The 16,309-nt window shown below is 35.3% G+C and overlaps 1 protein-coding gene across 1 annotated transcript in view; it reads right to left on the reverse strand.

Moving 5' to 3' along the window:
- The window catches only part of LOC137015216 (growth arrest-specific protein 2), a 60,251-nt gene that overhangs the window by 6,290 nt on the left and 37,652 nt on the right, over positions 1–16,309 (reverse strand). Inside the window, exons 5-7 of the mRNA XM_067380016.1 lie at positions 9,773–9,836; positions 8,297–8,501; positions 8,073–8,180 (exon numbers count right to left, since the gene is read on the reverse strand). Of these exons, the coding sequence (XP_067236117.1) occupies positions 8,073–8,180; positions 8,297–8,501; positions 9,773–9,836 (377 nt within the window). The remainder of the gene's footprint in view (positions 1–8,072; positions 8,181–8,296; positions 8,502–9,772; positions 9,837–16,309) is intronic.

A 16,309-nucleotide genomic window follows, 5' to 3' on the forward strand; every position in this document is an offset into this window, starting at 1 on the left:
GTATGTACACAATAAGTGCATTGTATCAAATGATTAATTTAAATGTAAGTACACAGTAGTTAGGGCCACCTATTATTAAGTGGGATCTGCTGCTAACATCAGTGTCAGATACCACAGCACACCTTCGGGGGTCTAGTGGAGTCCATGCCTTGATGGGTCAGGGCTGTTTTGGCAGCAAACGGGGTACCAACACAATATTAGGAAGGTGGTCATAATGTTATGCCTGATCGGTATTATTAACATTACAAGTGAACCCTTTAGGAATATATTAAGAAAAAAAAATCCATGTCACAACCTCTTTAAATTATTTAATATGAGCCAGAAATTTCATTGTGAGATTCTTTTTGTATTGTCGGTGGAACTTTGGTTTCCCAATTACTGTCAAATCTTTGGTTTGAATTTACTTTTACAACATTTTTTAAAGCACATTATATTATTAATGAATTCTATTGTCTTCTATTTCACCAACCAATAACAATCAATCTGAGCCCGATTTTCTAAAAATCTCTCCAAGCTCTAAAGAATTCCACATAATAACAGTTAATCACAGTCCCAATAAAAAGCGGCAATTCTGCTGTGATTCATCCCTCTATTACAGCCTCTGTCCCAGCGGCCTTGAACACACATGCTGCTAAAGAATCTCTCATAAAGGGTGAGAAATGACAAAATGTCACTCTTGATAATGCACTGTAACCTTCCCCTGTGGGATAAAGAGCTGAACAAGCCGTAGCCTACAGACACGCGCCGAAACCAGTTCTGTGAGGACAGGAAAATTATTTGAACACTAAAAAATAAACAACAACAGAGAAATCTCATACTGTGAGCTGCAGCTCATATTAACCCTGCAGGGAAATGATATTAAAGATTCATAAGGCTCTTAGCAGGCTGATGGAGGGACATTCACAGGTCAGCCCCTCCAGATGGGCATTTGTTTGGCCCCTCAGGCACTGGAGCCACAAATATATTACCAATCAGACTCCACAGGACCTCTATACACACACGTAGCGTAGACACACTTATGTTATATACAGCAGTTCAGGTCTGTGATGTTTGAAGGTTATCCCCAAAAAAGTCCCTCAAAAGGGAACATACACAATCAATTTGTCTCAGGAGCACCAAAGTTCAACAGGCTAAAAGAAAAACACACACTGAAGCAAATGGTGTGTTTAAATGAGAACTAAATGAAAACACAGTTTTCTAACAACTAAACCATTTGGGGAATCTAGGGGTATTTTAACAAGAAAGGTCTTTCTCAAAGACAAACACAAAAGGAATGTGTCCTTGAGACATATTCACAAGATTCGCTCATTTCACTGGAAAAAAAAAAGTTTTTTTTTTTTTTGTTTTTTTTTTAGTCTTGGCCTTGGTTGCTGGGCAACACATTTCAAGGCAGTTTCTTTGGAAAATACTCTAAGAAAAGGATTTTAATATTTTTAATTCAACAAATAAGACAGATCTGTTTTTTAATTTTGTAAACCTTTTGTAATCCATTGCATTTATCTCCAGTAAACAGGGGGACAAAAAATGTCTTTTAAATAAAAAAATATTCATTGATATTACATGCATAAACAGCAGAAGTGTGATTGACAGTTTGAGTGTTTGGTCTGTTGAATGTCAGTTTCATGCACTCAGCAGCCAGTAATTCACAAAACACATTGCGGTCTGCACAACCTGTATTCAGTGTGGTCTGGTATCTTTTATTTTGTGTCGTTTTGTTCATGGTTTTCAAGGTTGAGGTATCAGGTAACTTGCCATGTTGACATCTGCCTAATTTGATTTAAAAATACAAGTCTGTTTAATTTTCCATCATGACTATGTAATAAAAATGCATGGTGTTTTAGTATACCATTGTTTTTTTCTTTATTTTTTTAAGGGGACTCTCAGCAGCATGGTCTTTGTTCTGGGTGCAGAAAGAATGAAATTGCTGGTGCAGTTGTTAGTTTCTCTGTATAGGGGGCAGCAGTGATGCAGCCTGCTTCATTTCTCAGGGACAGAGCAATTAAAACCAGCACTGACTAATGTGATTCTCCACAGGCAACTGAATTAATAACAGTTCAGTGGTTTAGCTTGATGAATTGCAGCAGTCAGTGTTTTAAATGAAAGCTGAACACTCGCATCTAAACCTGAAAAAGAGGAATCACATGCATTTTGTAATTATGAGATCTAGACAGCTAGAGGAAAGTTAATCGAATCAAATCAAATCACTGAGCTCATACAGAGAGAGAGAGAGAGAGAGAGAGAGAGACAGCAAGAGAGAGCATATTTAATTTGTCTACTATGAATGTCCACACAATGCATAACAGCATTTTCTCTTAATCTATATAAACAAATGTATTTTCAATATCATCTCAAACCAGCATTCATTTTGTAAAAAATATTTTAAGCATCTTGAGATCTCATTTCACCAGTGTCATATTCTTGGTAATCAAGGAAAATACTTTTTAAACTATAAATATTTTGATGTTTATTATATGAACATTTGATTCACTTTTTTTCTTAGTTAACCCTCTGGGGTCTGAGGCTGATTTGGGGTCCTGCAGTAGTTTTGACATTCCCTGACATTTATGCTTTTTTCAGTTGCTTATAAACATATTAATGACAAAAGTCTCATTACACTGTATTCAGCACGATCTAGGCTACAATAATATGTGAGCAACAAGTATGTACATGTTTATATTTTTGAGAAAATTACGCATATGCATGTTTTTTTGAAAAAACAACAAAAATAATAAGTCACTGAAATAAGGCTTCAAAACACATACTAAATAATTTTTCACAAGACTTTTGTGAATTGTATATTTTAGTCTAGAGTTTTTGCTTCAAAATGATGTGAAAATCATCATGCCTACTCAGTCACATAAAACAATGTATTGATTTTAAATTTCTAAGACACTTTTTGTTTAGAAAGGCCATATGCGAGGAGGCATCATGAATAATGCTGTGATTCACACCTGAGGAGATTAAAACCCTGCACCTAATGAGCTGCATAATGAGCCATTCAGTAAGGTAGCTATGTTCTGATTGAAAGCCTGGATCTGGGAAAAGGGTAAAACAATAAAACCAAAACACACTCATGAAAATTTTTAAGTTTGATTGTTCGATTTTTCTAACAATTCAATTTGTACGATCTAAAGGCCTGTTCACACCAATATGAATGTCTGGTACTAAAATTTGGTAAACATTTTAATTTTAAATGAGTGGCTATTAATGCATCTGTTCGGACCAACACAAACAATCGCACTTTACACTGTCCACTTTTCTTATTTCTTACAGAAAGAAAGAAACAGAACTTACAGAACTTTTGTTTCTGTACTCATGTATTGGTCTTGTTTGGTAAACACCATAGCAAATAAATAAATCTGAATGGCTGTTTAAATACTGTTTGATTCTCTGTGAAAAGTGTGTGTCAGAAACTGCCCTAATTGTGTACTGCTGTATATTTCTGCTTTTCCATAATTGCCACCTACTGTCAGAGAGTGAATATCCGCGTCAGTTCTCGCAGATCACGCTAGTCAAGCTCACATCAGCTGACACTCATCTGATCCATGTCTACCAATAGGAATATGATGCTACAACATTCCTATTTAAGTTCCCTTTTCAGTTATCCTTCAGCTGCTTTCATTGTGCTGCTCAGGAGCTAATTACCCTCCACCATCCCCAGCTCCTCCTCTTGTCCACAATAAGGATTTAGCCTCTGACCTTCTCTAGTGTCATTGTCATCAAGAACAGATATCATTAGGGGCTTTCGCACCGGAGGAACCTTTTCATAGTTTCTATAACTATTTGTGGAAGTACATGCTTTTTGTAGCGTTCGCACTGCAGGAACTGGGGACGATTTTCATGAACAAGAATGTGTATGTCAGGCCATAAATCCACAAAAATTTTGCGGTTGCCACCCCTCATAGTCCTCATGTCACCCCTTTGCCACCCTATAAATATTTCTCTAGACCCGCCCCTGCATACCGCCAGTCCAAACTGTAAGCTAATGGTCAATTATCTTCGATGAAAGTGGTCCTGACAGAACTGTATTTTCATTCAGCCCGTATGCCTTCTTTTTTGCCCACATTGGTCTGAACAGACAAACAGCAAGTTAAAACATGACCATTTTCATGCCGAACATTTGTCTTGGTGTGAATTTTTGCTGTCAATTGATTAAAAAATAACCTAATTAATTACACATTTTTCTGTAATTAATCACACCCAACTTTAAAGTTTTTAATATATATTTCTATTGTAATACTTACACATTGAATCTCCAAAATAATGTAGAAACAACATAAAGACAGTATATTTGTTTAATAGCATCTTTTTACTAATCACTATGAAGGCCTTTATCTATTGTCTTTATTACATGGATTTTCCCCTCAATTTTAGCCACTAATTATAACCATTCAACATTACAGTATAATTGAAAGATATAATTTTTTAACATTTAATAGGCTTTAAAAAATAATTTAAGTGAACTTAAAACAATCTTCACATAAACCCATTGTAATAAATGTCACATTTAGCTGTCCCTTTAATATATCAGGACTCAACACTTAACGTTTTTTTTTCTTTTTTTTTTTTCTATTGGCCCAGTAAGACGGTTCAGTTTTTTACCTGCCCTGCCAAAATGCACAAAAAAAGTTATTGTTTTTTTATTGACAAATGTAAACTTGTAAACAGTGCTTTTAGATTTTCAGGTAGGTCTAACAGGTAAATATACAAAAATTGAATAATTTTGTCCATTCCAGCACAAAAGAAAACTGTTGGTTGTTTGTTCACAGAGAGCCAGTGCACAGATTTGAGTGCTCTTTTGCGTCTTATCGTGCTTGAATGGTTTAATAGCACTTGAATGAATGATAGTGTCATCATATAATGTAACGCTAGCCAAAGCATGCCAGAAAAAAAAACGGATGCATTATTTGCATTAAATATTTTTAACGCTTTAAACTGAAAAAATTAATTGCATATGTTAATGTTAAATTTGACAGCCCTACTGTGAACACATAAAGTTGTATGTTTTAGGGGTTGGACCTTATAAACAATTTGTAGCAGGCATAATTCTTGCTGGTTGGTAGGGAATCAAATATTTCACTTGATCAAATGCTAATCAATTTATAACCTTTATATAATGTGTTTATTCTGGATTTTTTGGTTGATATTCTGTCTCTATCCATTAAAATAAACCTACCATAAAATTATACACTCCTTGTTTCTTTGTAAGTAGGCAAACTTACAAAATCAGCAGGGGATCAAATAATTATTTTCCCCACTGTATCTAAACTTAAAAAAAAAAAACTATTTAAAACATTAGCATCTGCATTTTATCAAGGTCTAAACAGCCGACCAGGTGTCTCTAAGACCTGGCCTATTTATTGAGTGAGAACACTCATTAAACACTGCTTCTAATGAGCCATGACTGATGGGAGTGATGCAATCACTTATATATCCTGCTCTCATGAGAACAGTTCTCAGTGTATTATTGCACAGCTCAGAGTAATAAAACACAACTGAACGCACAGATACACAATGAAGATAACTTAGATCTAAAGCATCTTTTAGTCATTTGTTGCCAAGTAACAGGTTCCCATGGTGACTAGGCCCACCTCACTAATCAGTATTTGTCAGTAAGTGGAGTCTGTGCTGTTATGGGACACCCCACTGCCGTGTATAGCTCCTTCCTGACACACGCAAAATAGACAGCAGCATAAGGGGCCATTCACACAGAACAGGTTTTTGTGGTTAAAAACGTTTTTTTTTTTAAAAAAAGTTTTTTAACTTTACTTCTTTTAACTTGAGCGTCACATTTTTAGAAAGGCGTGTCATGCATGAGATGCTGCAAAAGATGCAAGACACGAGCACAACGGTCAAACACATCCATCTAGCGCATGTTTTGAAAAAATGGATTTATAAGGCAGTATTTCATGTATCTCAGGAAACATTTGAAGCTTAGCGAAAAAAGTGACCCAAGATAGTGAAAGACAATGAATATACTTAATATAAAAACAGTCCAAAAATATTTATTCCAAATATATATACAGTTTCAAGCAATTAGTAATTCATTTAGAAGGACATAGTAACACTTGAGTCATTATTATCCAAAATCTTCCAAAAACTTCAAATGTTTACAATGAGTTCAGTCATTACTAGAGAGTTATCATGCTTTTCACTTTAGAATACTGATCCAAATAATTAGCAATTCCTTCTGGAAGATTTGTTAATACATTTTTCATTAATAGTGGGTTATCATGATCTTTATTTTGGAATTAATTATACATTATGCATTAATCACATTAAGTATGAACCTGTATAAAGTTGTTAGTAGTCTTCTGGAAAGTATGAAAAATAGTAGTTATTGATTAGCTAACAGTGAACTACCACATTCAAGTGCTATTACTTACTTATTCATTAATCAGAGTTTCTTGTTTAGTTGATAGTACTAAAATGTTAACATTGCATTACTCATTTGTTTGTGTGTTATTCATTAATGACAGAACAGTATTCACAAATGTTACCCAACAGTCCAAATTAAACATTTAACCCAGTATTTGTGTTGGCTAAGTATTTTTATTCCTGTTAGCTTAGCAACATGCTAACATCAAACATTGTAACTCAGACTCATTAAATACATGATTCTGACTACATTTCTGCAAAACTGCAAAAATGTACCTATACGTGCAGTACAATTTACTGCAGTTTCCAGGTGAAATCAACAATAGAGGCAGTAAAACAACAGGTTTTGGTTTCTTTTCACACAAATGATAATTAAAGGGGTAGATTATCGATTAAAAAGACATACTGTATGTACACGCAGTTCCATAAGTACTATGTTATGACTTCAAAATACTTTTACTATAGAGGGTATGCACGTGACGTCACTGTCGACCGTTATGCCTGCGGTTTCACCCACTGAGTGGCAAAAGACTGAGTGGCAGCACTGGTTTTCTGCGTGAATGCCACGAAAAACACACAAAACACATCCAAAATGGGAAAAAGCTATGCTACTGACTGTACAAATAGCTTTCACACAAAATCTGAGGTATATTTTTAAAGACTGCTGAAAGCTACAGAAAAAAGAAGCAAATAGGTCACAGCAATTCACAGAAACAACTGGACTCCAGGCAAAAAACCCCCAAAAAAAACATGTTTTGCTGTTATCATTTTATGTCAAATTAATTGTGTAAATTCATAAGCTATATATTTTGTTGACAACTCATCAATTAAATATTTACCATCTTATATTCTGCATAATTGGGTGTTTTTAAATAAACACTGACAAAAACTATACAAGTTTTAGGGCTGGACGATACAATGAAATATATAACATTGATATAAGTGACCACTTCGATTTAAACCTACCTATAGCTTTATAGTTATATAAAGCGTTCACAGGCAGATTTGCTTTATGTATTTCCCAGGCGTTGAAATCAGGCACATATAAATGTCAGTAAAACATGATTCCTGGCTGCATGTCAATATCCATGGATTAGGTTTCTTTGACATGTTATAAGGAACACTTTCAAGCCCAACCTTTAGTGTAATAGTTTGTTTTACTCACATTTTCGCAGTTTCCCCTATTAAATCCAGTTATGCAGCAGGTTCTTTTGCCACTCAGTCCAGCTGAGGGAGCACATTCCGGCGGGAAAGTGATGTCTATGCATACCCTCTATAGTGTATGATTTTCAAACTAATACATGTTTATATTTGCACCACATAATCCTTTTAACCTGGAAGAACCTGGAATCACCACCACATAATCCTATGATTTTCTGGCATAGTAAACTTGCTCTGTAGCTCACCTGATACAGCAATGCAGAGCGTTCAGGTACAAGTAATGTGCAACAGTGATGAGTACAACAGTCAGGTTTAATGGTTTCGGAAACTATAATTCATCGCTCTATTTAGCATTTCACTTTGATTTGCCGTAAACCTGCTGCAAGTAGCGAGTGTCATTACACAACCATTTTGCAGTTTATATTTATTACACTGGGCTGTTTAATTAACCGACATCTGCAATGGAGAAAAAATAATATTGCTTATGTTGTGGACTATGTTGTGCACAAAGGTCTGTTGTGATTTTTACTTACTCTGATGAAAAGCATTTTCTCTCCAACGCGGTAACGGCCCTGTGATTGTCGCTCTATGCAGAACTTATTTGGACATTTACAAGGTGGATCTTCAGAAATGTGCTTCACCTGGAACACACATTACATGTAAAGTGACAGAAAACTTTAAATTCTCATTCTAGAGTTAAAGTTACTGTGGGTACAGAAAATAAAAGTGGAATCTGAGAAAGAAAAATGTTACTCACAGCATCATCCAGTATCTTGCCGGTACTTTTTCTGCTAGAGTTGGCCTTGCTGAATGAAGAGATAGATGGAGAGATGGATGGAGAAACAGATGGAGATTGAGAATCGGAAGCAGGAGGTACAGGTGAGAGTGGAGGTTCAGGTATCTTCTCTTCCTGTTCAATCTCTTTCTCCAGCTTTATAAGTCCAGGTGGCTCTACCTTATACCTGTCACAAGAGTGACCATTCACACTTTACGGTTTGATTACATGTACAACAAAATTGTGATTTGAAACAAAGCAAAATTGCTCATTATAAAAACAAAGCAATAGAACCATGGAATCACAAGAATCTTTCAATGGGTTGGTTACACTATACAATAAGGTTCATTTGTTAACATTAGTTAATGTATTAACTAACATGAACTAACCATGAGCATTACAATTGTCACTGTATTTGTTCATCTTTGTAATGTTAGTTAAAAATACAGTTCATAGTTTGTTCATGTTTGTTCACAGTACATTAACTAATGTTAACAAATACAACTTGATTTTAATAAAGTATTAGTTGAAATTTACATTAACAAAGATGAATAAATGCTGTAGAAATGCAGGTCATTATTAGTTTATGTTAACTAATGTAGTTAACTAATGAACCTTATTGTAAAGTGTTACCTATGGGTTTTGCCAAATTAATTTGCCATTACTCGGTAGATTTGTTACCAAATTATATACATTTTCTACTATATAAGTTAATGGGAACAAAAACTGTTTGGTTTCCAACATTCTTCAAAATATCTTTTTAACTAAAAAAAAAAAAAAAAAAATCTTATATTTGTTTTTTCAGTACGAACATAACATTCTTAAATCAAGATACTTTTACTTGAGAAGCAAAATGATACAATAAGTCTTCTTTATGACAAATTGATTACTTTATTATTTTTTACCCCTTTTTATTTTATGCTTAAAAGAAAAAAAAAAATCTTTCATAACTATTTAATATTTAATATCTATCAGCAGTTCTGGGTAGCAACTGATTACATGTACTCTGGATTATATAATCAGTTTCCAAAAATTAAGTACATGTAATTAAATTATATTGCGTTTTAAAATGCTTCAGACTGCAGTTACTTTTCTATTGATTACATGATTATACATTCTCAATATTGGCAGTAAATCATTCATAATTATTGATTCTCCTTAATTCTTCTTTCATGTTTTAAAATTTCCTTTCTAAAAATCATATGGCTTATATGCATTGAGAAAGTATTATTTCTTGTTTTAAGCATAAACTCACTTCATTTTGGTTCATTTTTCAGTAAACAAGACTGAATATCTTACATCATCTTGCTTCTCAAGTAAATGTATCTAGTTTCAGGAATTGTTAGATATTTTTTAATGGAAAACAAGACATATAAATGATCAAAGTCATACCATTTGTAACGACATGAGGGTGTGTGAGTGATGACAGAATTTATTTATTTATTTTTTGTGGACTACCTGGATGCTATTCTTCCCAGCTCCAATAGGCATAGACAAACCTCTCTTGGCTGTTTGTGTAAAACTAGAAGAACATAAAAATAAAAACATGAGACATAATCACGGCATCTTGTACTGACATACTGTAACAATCAAAGAATTACTGAAAACATGGTTGAATGATGAAACCAAGAGACCACACAATGACACGGTGACGATGAATTAGTAATTCATTAAACTATTACACTCACTGACAGCTAATGTTCTCTCAGCGGGAGACTCTCAGTGTGTTTTCAGCGTTATTGAACAACACATTATGCTTTTCATAAGGAATTGTGGAGCATCCAAACTACATTTCCCATGATTCAGTGAGGTTGAGTGATGGCAACACAACACAACATGCAACAAAATCTGTAATCTCCACATCAAACCTCAGAACATCCCACCTGAACATAATGCATCCATGTTTTCATTTAGCTATTTCTGAAGGGGAAAGGAAGAAAAAAATAATTAAGTATTTTATATTCTCTTTTTCAAATGTTTTTTTAATGGAAATATAGTCGAAAAACCCATAATTTACCACATCATACACCACACTTGCTAATATGCTAATTTGATGATTAGCCAGTTTTTGTTATATAGAACAGATTTACTGCAACACACACTTCAAAAAATCTGTTCCTGCACGGGTTTGCATTTCAGATCTTAAGGGCATCCAAGTAGATTTTTCTGAATATTCCAATGAAAGTGAGGTTAGGACATCTTTTCTGACTTGAGTTTGTCACAAATACGTCTACATTCTATCTGCACACAACTACACAAACACCCTCTCTTGTGTGTAACTCCAGTTTGAAGAGAACCCATTCTTTCTGCACTCAGAAATCTCAGTTCAGCTGCCCTCAGTTCTACTCCCTAGATGAACCAATCCTGTCTTTCTCTCTCATTCTTTTTGTAGTTTCAGGAGACTTGTTATTCTCTCCAGCTGTCTTGGACATGTGTTGAAAGCAAAGCATAGAAAAGCTATTCTAACGCTCTACCTGGAGCCTTCAATGTCTGTATGTCTGGAACTGACACATGACAGAGATGTCTAGTTTACAGGCTGTTTACAGCTACAGCAAAAGAAGAGGACACACTTTCTTCCTTCATATACTTGTTCACCATCAAAATTTGTGCCAAGAATACCACAATTTTGAGAAATGCAGTGAGAGGAAAAAAAACTTATTTGTCCCATGACCAGCCAGAGACACTTATCATCTGTATCTGACCTTTACCAATTTCAGTTTAAGGCACAATATGTAATTTTCGCCACTAGATGTCGCTTATTCAAAAAAAGGTGTAGCTTAGTGACGCCTTGATTTCGCGAAATCATGGGAGGTGTTGTCTTCAAGTCTACAGCCAGAGGAAAGAATCCAACGAGACTCGGGCAAAAAATTTATTAATTGATGAGCTAATGTATTAAAGATTTATAAACATTACTGTAGTATGAAGCAGGGTGTGGCTGAAAGCCGTTGGAGCGGAAAGAGGCCGCTGGAGTGATTGCTAATGAGAGACAAGCGTGACACACGTCTTGAGAGCAGTGGAGCTTTTATTATGCTGCAGACAAGCACTTCTGCTTCTTCCGGTCAAGTAAATGGGGTAAAGCAGCTCTGTTTTATCATATTAGATACATTTGTGTGTTCAAAGTTGTTATAATGCCACTCTGTGCATTCACTTGGCGGCTGCTATGAGACACTTGTTGCACACTGCAGTAAGCTAGATCGATATTAGTCATGGTAAAACATGGTACTCGCGGTAAATCAAGAAAATTAGATTTAAACAATAAAACTTACTGTGTTGAGCTATATAACATTAGTTGTGCATAAGGCAGTTTTATGTTTTATCTACAGCAAAACAACCTAATCATCTCCCAACAACATTAGTAGTATTGTGATGTAAAATTAAAATGTTTTTTTTCAGGCATTTCTTTAAGCATGGGTGCTTTTGGCCCAATAGAATTTTAGAAATGTTTAGAAACTCACTTTTTACACTCTCAATTATTTAATTTCTTTATAAACAATGTCTAAATGTCAAGTTCAGCCATGAAACTCTAGAGGGCACAGGCTGATAGGTCCTTTACAAGAATTCCACAAGAAATTACATCATTACTACATGGCACAAGCTGATTGGCTTCTGCTGATCCTGCAGCCAATGAGATTGCTTGCTCAACATTTAAATATGGTGTAGTGTTTGCTGTAGGGTAGTCCTGTCGCGTGCTATCAGTTCCTCTGAAACCCTCCGCCTCCCCCAGCTCCACCTGCCTTGATCTGCTACAGAATTTATGTATGTCTATTTATGCAGAAGCAGCATATCTTACATGCTCACAGCAGCATGTCTGAGTATCTACTGATAGTAGCAAGTCCATACTTGTTCTGCGGCAGCAGCAATAATCAACAGCAGCGGCATAGCAGATCTAGCCCTTTCATGCATAGTGGTCACTACAGTGGACAGCTATTCAATAGTTGTTTTCTCCTATATAAATGAGTCTGAATGTCACAGTTGCACATCAGTCACTACATTGGACGCTAATGTGTCATGCAATACATTGCCACCCACTGGTCAACTTTTGCAAGTGCAAAAAAAATAAAATCTCTAAAACAAGATGGCAGACAGAAGAGCAGATGTGCCTTGCATGGGAGGAATGTATGTCCATTCCTTCTATTCTATGAGACCCTTGCAGGTAAAAAAAAAAAAAAAAAATGAGGACATCAAGCAACAACTAAGGAGCAATACAATTGTTATGATTTTTCAGTATTGATTTTGTGATTTGAGGAAATTGTGATTAATTATGTGTCCACTCAATTGGACATCATGCATCGCTGATGTAGTGAACAACAGACGTGATCGCACCAGAGCTTCACAACAGACATTCTTTTGTCACACTTTGATTAATCAAAAGAATGTGATAGGACCCTCAATGACAAATAAATGACAACATCAAGTTTGGACTCTACGAGTTCAGAACACTACCACAAGGACTTTGAGAAAGGTTTGAAAAAGAAATAAAGCATTTCCAAGGTCCTAAAGACACTGTCTTATTTAACTGTATTTTGGAACAATACAACAAGTTTCACAGGATCTAATCACATCACCACATCAGGAAAGGTGGGATTAGTAATCCCCTCCCCAACGTGAAGGAATAAAAGTGAACAGACCCTCGTTCTGAGTTTCTGACCTGACGAGGGAAGAACAACAGCACGACCAAGGTGATACTCTTGCGAGTAAACCTTTCACCGCATGGATCAAGCAGCAAAAGTGCTTCTGCAGAGGACTTTGACTCCTGACCTGCATAACCCAAGTACCTCCAACCTACAGAAGATCCTACTGACTGACCACCATCAACCAGTTCTCTGGATTACACAAAGACCTCTAGCATTCAGTGCAGCTCTGCAGCTGTTGGAAAGCAATCCAGTCTCCCACTGCACACGGAAGGATGCCAGTGGTCAACGATTCCCATTCCGGGACTGCTCACCCGACCAAGTGAAACGTAAATATAAGCTAACCAAACCTTTTCCAAAAGCCTTGGCATTAGGTTGTTGCTAAATGAGATTGCTATTTGTGTAGAGACTGTTTATCTAGGGTCAGTGTACACAGATAGATACATTAGACACGTTATCTATATTCAGAGTAAATGCTTATTTACTTATTTTCAATACCAGCATCCAGAAAGACCACAATTGACTCCCTCATAGACTGCTAATTAACCATTCATTGCTTCGTCCAATCCGTTGCTCATCTACTTGGCATTCAGTTTTGTTAACATCCATTTGTGTTGTAGTTTGTAGTTTCTGGTTTCTGTTTGATTATTGATTCAATTTTCTTAGTAGATTAGTCATTTTTCCTTAGTAGTTTAGTCATTTCCTTTGTAGTATTTAGTAAGGGTGATATTTTACTCTTGTATATCTTTTTGTTAATAAATTCATTTTATTGCAAACTGTGTCATTCTTGTGTTGATAATCAGAGGCTCTACAAGCTCGCCCGAATCTCACTAAATCCTTCAGATTGGTCAGATGATAAACTTCCTCCAATTTATAAATTATTAATTCAGTTAACAATCTTTCATGATTGTTCTTTATTGTCAAGGTGAGAATCCTGACTGGTGCCCCGAAATATTGGAAGGAATCATCTGACTCAAAATTAATATTAATACAAATATTAATATTAATATTTAAGACCAAAAATCACTACATTTGTGGTGCCCTCGTGTGAGGCTAATCCAAAATCTCTACACTGGCTATATTTAGACTACAATTTATAGTATTGCTGTTTTTTTTCTTTTTTTGAAAATACGCCATCTGCAGTAATGTTTTGGCTGAAAATCAATTTAATATATATTATAGCAATATTTTGCGGATATTAGTTCTATCATGAGATTGATGATCCTCGAAAAAAACACACAGCATACTATAAATTGTAGTCTAAATATAGCCAGCGATGCATGATGTCCACTTGAGTGGACACATGATTAATCAATTTCCTCAAATCACAAAATCAATACTTAGATATTTTAAAAATTATATTGCTCCTTGATGTCCTCATTTTTTTTTGTCGCTACAGTGGCAGTGGACCCTAATGTGTCATGCAATACACTGCCACCAACTGGTCAACTTTTACAAGTGCAAAAAAAAAAAAAACCAGAGGCTTAACAGTTCTGGAATATGTTCAAAATACATGAACACAATTTTAAAGAGCAAAAAAACATGTTTTATAGTGTTTACAATATTTCTTTTTAATAATTGTTTTCTCAAACACATATTTCATCCGTTGTTTTAAATGCGCGTTGTCCACCCTAGGTGGATTTTTTTTTTTTTTTCATGCCTAAAGAGTAATAAAAACACTTTTGAAAAAAATCCTGAAGTAGCCTATCATAATTCATGCATGAAAGGGCTAGTCAGCCAAGACCAAATACATTAACATTGCCATATTCAATAACATGCTAAAACTTTTCAGAGAGTTGTAATTATTAGACTGTGTAAATAACAAATATAATAGAATAATCAATGATTATGTTTTTTTTTCCTTTTTTTTTTTCTGAGACATCATGAGCATTTACACCCCTAATGTTACAGCTGTCATTGTGTGGATTATTCTATTATGCTTTTTTTTACCTTTCTTTTAGTGTGTAATATAGCTGTTTGTGCATGTTAAACGATCTGCAACAGTATAAAAGTCAAGGTCCATGCCAAAGGGAGTGAATCTCTCCAGCATAAAACACCTGCATTTGGTTAAAGTAGGGCATTCTTTAATTTGAAAGTCATGTTTCTAGTATCTGTAAAACCGCCTTCTTCCATCTAAAAAATATATCTAAATTACGACATATGCTCTCAATGACAAATGCGGAACAGTTGGTTCATGCATTCATGACCTCAAGACTAGATTATTGTAACACTCTACTGGGTGGTTGTTCTGCTCGGCTTTTAAACAAACTACAGTTGGTCCAAAATGCGGCAGCTAGAGTTCTTACTAGAACCAGAAAGTATGACCATATTAGCCCAGTTCTGTCAACATTACATTGGCTCCCTATTAAACATCGTATAGATTTTAAAATCTTGCTGCTTACTTATAAAGCTCTAAATGGTTTAGCTCCCCAGTATCTAAGTGAGCTCTTAATGCATTATAGTCCTTCACGTTTATTGCGATCTCAGAATTTAGGCCAGTTGATAATACCCAGAATATCAAAATCAACTGAAGGCGGCAGATCCTTTTCCTATTTAGCACCTAAACTCTGGAACAATCTTCCTAGCATTGTTCGGGAAGCAGACACACTCTGTCAGTTTAAATCTAGACTAAAAACACATCTCTTTGCTCTTGCATACACATAACACATTATCAATACATTAACATTTTTCAAATCCGTTAAAGGATTGTTACGCTGCAATAATTAGGTCGGCCGGAACCGAGAACATTTCCTATAACACTAGATATACCTGTACATCAGAATAAGAATGGCATCTACGCTAATATCTGTCTCTCTGCTAATCCTGAGGTTTGCCGGGTGCTGGATCCAGGCCGTATCCAGATCAGATGGAGAACCTGCGTCTGGACCTGACTACAACGTAGCCCAGGAGAAAATGGGCCTAAAGATCCAATTCTGGCTGCATCTATAATTCAGATTTTTAATCCCCGTATCCGCTTACATATATTTATATATAATCGATTTTTAATCTCTATAATAAAAATGTACAATTCAGATTTTGATCTCCATATACATTTACATATATATATCTTCCAAGGGGTTTTTTCCCTCCTAGGACTTTTTTCCCAGTGCTAGCACGCTGGGTTTTTCTCCTAGGGGTTTTTTTCCACCCCTGGAAGTCAGCCGACATTGGCTTAATGTAGCACCATCTTGTATATGTTACATATTACCACGCTTTTTTGTACAGTTTTAACCACTTCCCTTTTTTTCTGTGCTTCTAATATGTAAAGCTGCTTTGAAACAATTACAAATTGTAAAAGCGCTATATAAATAAATTTGACTTGACTTGACTTGACATTACATTTATGACACACTCTAAGCGGAAG

This window comes from Chanodichthys erythropterus, chromosome 24, assembly GCF_024489055.1.
Source record: "Chanodichthys erythropterus isolate Z2021 chromosome 24, ASM2448905v1, whole genome shotgun sequence".
Taxonomy (NCBI): Eukaryota; Metazoa; Chordata; class Actinopteri; order Cypriniformes; family Xenocyprididae; genus Chanodichthys; species Chanodichthys erythropterus.